The sequence below is a fragment of the Eurypyga helias genome, unplaced genomic scaffold (assembly GCF_000690775.1).
Source record: "Eurypyga helias isolate BGI_N326 unplaced genomic scaffold, ASM69077v1 scaffold37441, whole genome shotgun sequence".
Classification (NCBI taxonomy): domain Eukaryota; kingdom Metazoa; phylum Chordata; class Aves; order Eurypygiformes; family Eurypygidae; genus Eurypyga; species Eurypyga helias.
Genome location: NW_010230815.1, coordinates 1 through 1,560, shown reverse-complemented (window position 1 = coordinate 1,560; position 1,560 = coordinate 1). Strand labels below are relative to the sequence as shown.

The window sequence follows — 1,560 nt, the reverse complement described above, 5'->3', positions numbered from 1 at the left end:
GCCGTCAGTGAGACGGTGCGCTCCAGCTCCAGGGGTCCCAACTGGCTTGTTTGGGGAAGGGGGCCGTGCAGGAGAGCGTGTGGTGGCCCGTGGGGACGTTGCACTTCAGGCTGGGGATGTTGGGAGGTGTTTATCTTGGCTGGGCAGGTCCGTGTCCTGTGTCACCGCTGTTGGGTCACCTGGAAGCGGTGAGCCGAGCCAGGCTGTGCTGAGCTCCTCGCTCTGCTGAGACTCTGCCAGAGGCTGGGCCAGCAAAGCTGCTCGCTTTTGTCTGTAATGGGTCATTGAATGTGGAAATGTAGGAGCAGAAGGGTGTGCTGTGTTGTTGAACCCGTCTTTAACTTCTCTTCACTCATTTGTCCTTCCTCCCTAGGCTCCCTGGGAGACATTTCCAAATCTTTCCTCGATCTCACCGACCCAGATGAGATCAACAGCTACTTTGCCTTCAACGTCACCTCGGCGCTGTGCCTCACCGCCACCGCCCTGCAAGCCTTCGGGAAGCGGCCTGGCTCAAGCAGGACGGTGGTGAACATCTCCTCGCTCTGTGCCTTGAAGCCCTTCAAGAACTGGGCGCTGTACTGCAGTGGGAAGGCTTCCCGGGACATGATGTTCCAGGTGCTGGCACTGGAAGAGCCAGATGTCCGTGTGCTCAACTATGCCCCGGGTGAGGAGAGGAGCTCATTAATTGCTATTAATTTTCTCCTGGCTTTTTGGATAAAAGATTATTGCAGCTGAGCCAGGTACAGAGGGAAAACGAGTCCCAGATTTTGCTTTCTCCTTAGGTGATTTCCGTTTTGTTGCTCTTTCCCCAGGGCCTCTGGACACAGACATGCAACTCTTGGCCCGGACTAAGACTGGAGACCCTGAGATGCGTCAGTATTTCCAAAGCCTGCAGGAGAGCGGCCAGCTGATAGACTGCACCGTGTCAGCCCAGAAGCTGGTGAATCTCCTGGAGGAGGACACCTTCCCCTCCGGTGCCCACATGGATTTCTATGATGTCTGAGTTACTCTTGCCTCCGCCTTTGCCTTCATGCTTTGCTTTCTGCTTCTCTTTGCTGAGCTACGTCTTGGGTGTATGCTGGGTGACCTTGTATGAGTCCTGGGTGCTGTCAGCTTTCAAGAGAAGACCTCTGGGTGCCTCATCAACACTTGTAGTGCCCCGATGGGGACGGGGGGCAGTTAGTGCTTTGCTGTGCTGTAGCTGTTTTAGCCCTTCTTGGTACCTGCTGGTAGGAGCAGGCATTTCTTAGCTGCTGGGGTTGGGGAAACAGAGGTGGCTTTTCCATGGGAATCGGTATGGAAGGTTAAAGCTCTCCTGTGCAGGAGCCTGGTCACCAGCTTACAGAAACCTGTGCGCGAACGCAGCACGGGTTTGAGTACATTCGAGACGCAGCCCTGAGTTCATGCCATGCTCGTGTTTCCAGGTTCTGGGCTCAAGCCTGAATCTGGGGCTTTAGCCCCCCCTGGATTGTTCTTTTAATTATTTGGGGGTGTTTATCCTTATTTTTTCATCAAGTTCCAGGAGGCAACAGGCCCTGTTGCATTAAGAGTAGTAATTTG

General features: G+C 54.4%; 1 protein-coding gene across 1 annotated transcript; it reads left to right on the top strand.

The window, feature by feature from the left end:
- The first annotated feature begins 288 nt into the window (after positions 1-288).
- On the top strand, positions 289-1,003 carry SPR (sepiapterin reductase (7,8-dihydrobiopterin:NADP+ oxidoreductase)). The gene is made up of 2 exons (XM_010160872.1): positions 289-664; positions 813-1,003. Exons 1-2 carry the CDS (start codon positions 289-291, stop codon positions 1,001-1,003), a joined length of 567 nt encoding a protein of 188 aa, XP_010159174.1.
- The last annotated feature ends 557 nt before the right edge of the window (positions 1,004-1,560 follow it).